Source organism: Austrofundulus limnaeus, unplaced genomic scaffold (assembly GCF_001266775.1).
Source record: "Austrofundulus limnaeus strain Quisiro unplaced genomic scaffold, Austrofundulus_limnaeus-1.0 Scaffold373, whole genome shotgun sequence".
Taxonomy (NCBI): domain Eukaryota; kingdom Metazoa; phylum Chordata; class Actinopteri; order Cyprinodontiformes; family Rivulidae; genus Austrofundulus; species Austrofundulus limnaeus.
The window spans coordinates 65,775-72,054 of record NW_013952775.1 but is presented as its reverse complement, the minus strand read 5'-3'; the positions used below and the strand labels follow the sequence as shown (position 1 = coordinate 72,054).

The following is a 6,280-nucleotide window of genomic DNA, read 5'->3' as shown; positions in this document are numbered from 1 at the left end:
AAAGCCTCCCTTCCCGTCAAAGCCTCCCTTCCTGTCAAAGCCTCCGCTTCCTGTCAAAGCCTCCGCTTCCTGTCAAAGCCTCCGCTTCCTGTCAAAGCCTCTGCTTCCTGTCAAAGCCTCCGCTTCCTGTCAAATTCTCTGCTTCCTGTCAAATTCTCTGCTTCCTGTCAAAGCCTCCGCTTCCTGTCAAATTCTCTGCTTCCTGTCAAATCCATCACTTCCTGTCTGACGGTTCAGACATGGTCATATAAATTACAACATTTTTGTACTTTTTAAAAAAAAAATTTTTTTTTTACTAATTTGAAAATTTTCACTTTCCATATCTGTTAATCTTAACTTGTTTTTGCTACTTCTAGCTTGTTTTGCTAATTGTAGCTACTTTAGCCTTGTTTAGTATGTTTCAGCTACTTTTCTACCAATTCCATCGGTTTTGTGCTCACATCTGTTCTTTTGCTTTTAATTAAACAAATTGTTAAGATGTTAAACTAAATTTTAGGGGTAATAGCAGAAAGCTCTGAAAGCTAATTAGCAACTCGAGATGGTGGATGAAGCTAAAGCAAGCTGTCCATTAATCTGGGCACTTTCTTCTTTGAGCACTAACTGTGTACCGTAGGAATGTCTAACTTCAGACACGTTGTGGGTCTCATCATTGTTTTTGTTTTATTTTGCAGCAATTCTCTGATCAGAACCCAGAGAGTGCCTCTGGCATCAAGCTAACAATGGCGCAGCTGTATTTGATACAAGGTACGGACAGATTTTTTTTCCTCTGCTCAGAGATTAAAGATGTTAAAAACTGAGTTTTATTCTGGATGTTTTTTGTTTTTCAGGTCACGTCACCAAAGCGTGTGATGTCCTGAGGTCTATTGAAGAGTTTAAGCACAAAGCAGGAATGGTAAAGACCATTAAAGATCAAACTTTTATTTTTTTTTAAGTGTTTAAATGAATTTAAATTCCTCTGCAGATTTCAGCTCTGGTGACGATGTACTCTCACGAGGAAGATATCGACGGAGCCATCGAGGTTTTCAAACAAGCTATTGAGCATTATCAGTCTGAACAGGTGTGTGAGAGAAACGTTTGATTTTATCTGCTCAGATTAGAATTAAACATTAAAACTGATGGACGTGAGTGACACTCGGTTCGTGTTTTATRGCTTGTCGTTTCTGTTTGTGACGTTTGGCAGCCCGGCTCTGCTGCTCACCTGGCTCTGGTGCGAGAAGCTGCAAACTTCAAGCTGAAGCACGGACGGAAAAAAGAAGCCATCAGTGACCTGGAGCAGCTGTGGAGGCAAGTCGTCATTAAAACTGCTGCTTCTTAAGCTGAAAACATACTCCTTGCGAACTGCCGACGTCGGCACGGGTTGTCGCAGTTTAATGACGAAAATTACGCCACCGGGCTTTTCAGCGTCGTGTCGACAGCCCCTTTTGGCACAACCCGCCGGCAGAACTTTTTGACACCCCTCCCGTGTCGACGGTAATGTGTGATTGGTCTGAAGTTCGTGGGCGTGTTTGTGCTGCGCTCGGCGAGGAAAAGAAAAAAAGAGCAACCCGCTCCCAGACCAGAAAGCAGAGTTTTATAAAATAGTCAAACAGTTAAAAACTAAGCTTGTTTCTTTGTGCTGAATGTGCTGCTGCACTCGGTAAAAAAAGGTGGGGGTGGGGGGGGGGCGCGACTCGCTCCCAGAGCCGACACCAGGAAGTAGAGTTTTATAAAGATAGTCATTCCGTGAAAAACTCATGAATGGAGATTAAACAGACGTTGTGCACMGAGGAACCTGACTGATAAAAACTGTGGAGCTTTAACCAGGACAGATGTGGATAAATACGTCGAATGGGTGACGAGTCTGACTTTTTTTTGTCTGCATTATCGGCTGTTGCGGGGGAACTCCATGCAGTGACGCATGTTTCAGGGAGGGGGGTTTCCCGAACTCGGCGCGGGGGTGTCGTAAGAACTATGAAAGGTTCATCCATTTGAACAACCAACCAACCAACCAACCATTTAACCAACAAACCATTTGAACAGCCAGCCATTTAACCAACCAACCAGCCTACCATTTGAGCAGCCAGCCATTTAACCAACCAACCAACCAACCATTTGAACAGCCAGCCATTTAACCAACCAACCAACCATTTGAACAGCCAGCCATTTAACCAACCAACCAGCCAACCATTGTACCAGCCAGCCATTTAACCAACCAACCAACCAACCATTTGAACAGCCAGCCATTTAACTAACCAACCAACCAACCATTTGAACAGCCAGCCATTTAACTAACCAACCAACCAACCATTTGAACAGCCAGCCATTTAACCAACCAACCAACCATTTGAACAGCCAGCCATTTAACCAACCAACCAACCATTTGAACAGCCAGCCATTTAACCAACCAACCAAACAACCATTTGAACAGCCAGCCATTTAACCAACCAACCAAACAAACAACCAACTAACTATTTGAACAGCCAGCCATTTAACCAACCAACCAAATAACCAACCAACTAACCATTTGAACAGCCAGCCATTTAACCAACCAACCAGCCATTTAACCAACCAACTAACCATTTGAACAGCCAGCCATTTAACCAACCAACCAGCTAACCAACCAACCAACCAACCATTCGATCAGCCAGCCATTTAACCAACCAACCAACCAACCAAACAGCCAACCAACCATTTGAACAGCCAGTCATTTAACCAACCAAACAGCCAGTCGACCGACCGACCGACCGACCGACTGTTGTAGTGACATAACAGCTTGAAATGTTTCCTGTTTTTACTCAAATATTTTAAATGTTAAACTTTTCTCTTCTCTCAACAGACAGAACACCAAGGACGTTCACACTTTGGCACAACTCATCTCAGCTTATTCTCTGGTGGACACAGAAAAAGCCAAATCGTATCCTTTTTTACCTTCAAATTTTTAGAATTCATAATTGTAAACAATTAAAGTTAGGATTAATCTGACTCATAGTTTTGCATGTTTAATATTTGATTTTTAGATTCTTATTGTGATAAATTATCAATTGTTTTAGAATAAAATCTTTTGTTAGCAAAATGTAAAAGTAAATCCGAGGGCCTACAGGACGAGTTTAACGTCAAAATTTCCATGTTTTCATCTGGTTTGGTTTGTTTGTTCCTCATCGTTTACCTGCAGCCTCAGTAAACACCTGCCATCTGCGGACGCCATGTCCTTCAAGGTGGACGTGGACGAGCTGGAGAACTCGCACGGCGCCACCAACGTCAGGAAAAAGGCGGGAAAAGTTGTTGGAGAGAGTCTCCCCAAAGAGCCGGGGTGAGTTTTCACTGTTTACTGTTGTTGTTTATGGCTCAGTTGATTTGTAAACAAACAGAACCAGGGGACTTTAAAGTTGTTTATTTTATTTGCAGTCAAACAGAAGTCAAAAAGAAGAGGAAGAAAAAGAAAGGTGGGTCCAAGTTTGTTTAAAATGCTTTGATGAATTTGTTTTTGTTTTTTTTGTTCTTGAAGTTCTCGTCTCACAAACTTTTTTTTTTTTTAGGAAAACTGCCCAAGAACTARGACCCCAAACAGACCCCTGACCCCGAGCGGTGGCTGCCCATGAGGGAGCGCTCKTACTACAGAGGCAAGAAGAAGGGCAAGAAGAAGGAGCAGATCGGGAAGGGAACGCAGGGAGCGACAGCAGGAGCTTCAGCTGACCTGTGAGTGGACCGTTGTCCAACACTTTGTCCTCCTGTCCTCTTTAGACTCTCAGACTTAAAAAGATCTTAATAATTGATTTTGTTTTCTTCTTCAGAGACGCCAGTAAGACCGCCAGCAGCCCCCCCACCTCCCCGAGACCAGGATCAGCGTCCGGATCGTCTGCGGCGCCCGGCGGCGGCAGCGGCGGAGCCGTCCCTCCACGACAACAGAAACCCTCAGCTTCAGGAGCCGGCCGCAAGAAAGCACCACAGAAGAAGAAAAAAGGAGGGAAAGGAGGCTGGTAGCAGTGAGAGGTGACTTCTGAGTCAAGTTTTTTTTTTCTCTGTTCAGGTTTTTATTCACTTTTCTTTAACTATAAATCCTTTTTTAAGTATAAAATGAAATTCGAGGTAAACATATTTAAAAGATGGTTCCACTGCTTTTATTTTGAAATTATTTTTTGTTCTTAAAACCAGAGAACTTCATAAATAATCATTATTCATTTTATGTAAAAGTGTATTTTTATGGTAAAGCTTCTGTAAAAACCCAAAAGGAACAAAAATGTCTTTAAATGAATAAAATTTAAAGTTAAATATTTATAATCATGTCAGATAATTTTGTGGATCTTTCTTCTGAAATCAGGATCAGAAATAAATCTGTTCTTTAAAAGTCCCAATTATAGAAGATGACTTTAAGATATCACTTTATTTGTCTTCAGCAGTAAAGATATTTTTGTTGTCAGTGTTTCTTTTTTCTGTAAATAAAACTCTGAACAGCGGCATGGCTCCTGTGTTTTACTGTTAGATCTGTTGATCCACAAAAGCTATGATAACTTTAATAGTTTTATTAAATATGAAACAGTTGCAAATACTTTTATTTTTGTGTATTTTATGTTTTTGAAACAAAAACTCGTAATTTTAAAAGCGCAACATTGAAATACATTATTACACTTGTTTTCTAACGACTGCCTTTTGTAGCAAACTTTGAATTTTATTTAGTTGAGTTAAAATAAAATGTATCAAGGTTACCTGAATCAAGAGTTTTTTTAATAAATCCTGTTAGATTTTTGTATTTTTTCCCCCTCTGCCGCTGTAGGGTTCTGAGGCTCGCTTCTGAATTGTTAAAATGCTCATAAATTTTTTTACAAAAAAAAAAAAAGTTCAGTTCTAAAACTGTAGTACGTAAAATTATCAAACCTGATTTGAATTATTGCCCAGTGAAATCATTTCTTTCCCAACTTGGTTTATTTGTGAAAATAAATTGATGAACCGTGAACTTGTTCTAATGCTTTTTTTTTTAAGCTTTCATAAATAAGAAAGATCTTGGAAATCTCGGACTGTTTTAAACAATCTGTTTATTGTATAAAATAATCTAATCCAGGTTTAAACCATCCATTACTGGATTGGGCGTCACGTGACCTGGACGTGCTCCGCAAGTGGGATTTTTATGCATTGAGCTAACGCTAACGCTAACCATTGAAATCAATGAGCAGAACGTAGCGCGGCACGGAGCAAACAAACGCTTTATAAGTGTACAAATGGTTCAAATACTTTGCTAAAAACTGCAGGAATTGTTACTTTACAATTCTGTTTCACAATAAATATTCAGGCATATTTGACCAAAATTATTTTAATTATAAAACCTTTACGCTAACATTTAAAAAGCTGTTCATTGTTTTAGCCTTGTTAGAATTATTTGTTGACATTTACAGATATGAAACATGACTGCATAATAATTCAGAAATTATGATGTAGACTCATTAATGACGGACACTAATGTAATGATTGAGCATCATAAATGTCATAAACATAAAATAGTCACGTTGTCATACAGGCGGGTTTATTCGGATATTATTAGGCCTGTATGGTCTACAATCTACATCCAGTATTTGTGTTTTTCAACCCTTCCAGACAAAAAGAAAAAAAACTTGTGCCGGCTGTGGGTCGGCTTCAGATACAGCCTGCTTTATGAAGCTAAAGAATTATTTCTTGTAATAAAAATAAATTCAAACCAGTTAACAACCACAGGAACGCCCACGTTCCGTTTGCACTTTCACTTTCCATGACGTCATACGCTGCTTCTACAGTGAGAAAAACAACCAATAATATGGCCAACCCTCCACGGCCACGCTCAAACTGAGCGAGTAGGAAGTAGGGCGAGGGTGTAGCCACCGACTGGGAAAGGCCCATAGATTACAGTATAGGGCAGTGGTTCCCAAAGTTGGAGTCGGGACCCAAAGTGGGGTCCTGAAACATCAAGGTGGGGTCCTGAAAAGATTTTCTGAATTAATTACATTTTTGCCTTAGTTGCCTACACTGTTAAAAACAACCTATAGAATTTAACCAAAAAATTGGGGTAACAATTTGCAACCAATTTACTTGGGTAAATTTAACCAAAAACTATTAGTAAAATTTAACAAAAAACTATTAGTAAAGAGTATCTAATGTCAACAGCTTTAAACCACTTAAATACATTAAGTAAAGTCTACCTAACTTTTTTGGATTTATTTCAGTACCAATTACCCTAATATTATGAGTAATAGTAACACTTTTTTGTGTGTGGATGCACTTAGTTTATTTGGGTAAATTTAACTAAATACTTTGTGTTTATTTGGGTATATTTAAC

At 39.5% G+C, this 6,280-nt stretch overlaps 1 protein-coding gene across 1 annotated transcript in view; it reads left to right on the top strand.

Moving 5' to 3' along the window:
• srp72 (signal recognition particle 72) overlaps positions 1-4,433 on the top strand; it is a gene marked incomplete at its 5' end in the record, with an annotated part of 12,122 nt that extends 7,689 nt beyond the window's left edge. The window contains 9 exon segments of the mRNA XM_014023501.1: positions 672-744; positions 828-892; positions 962-1,057; positions 1,181-1,284; positions 2,816-2,893; positions 3,152-3,289; positions 3,385-3,422; positions 3,516-3,675; positions 3,771-4,433. Coding sequence (XP_013878955.1) covers positions 672-744; positions 828-892; positions 962-1,057; positions 1,181-1,284; positions 2,816-2,893; positions 3,152-3,289; positions 3,385-3,422; positions 3,516-3,675; positions 3,771-3,960 — 942 coding nt within the window.
• Between the last annotated feature and the right edge of the window lie 1,847 nt (positions 4,434-6,280).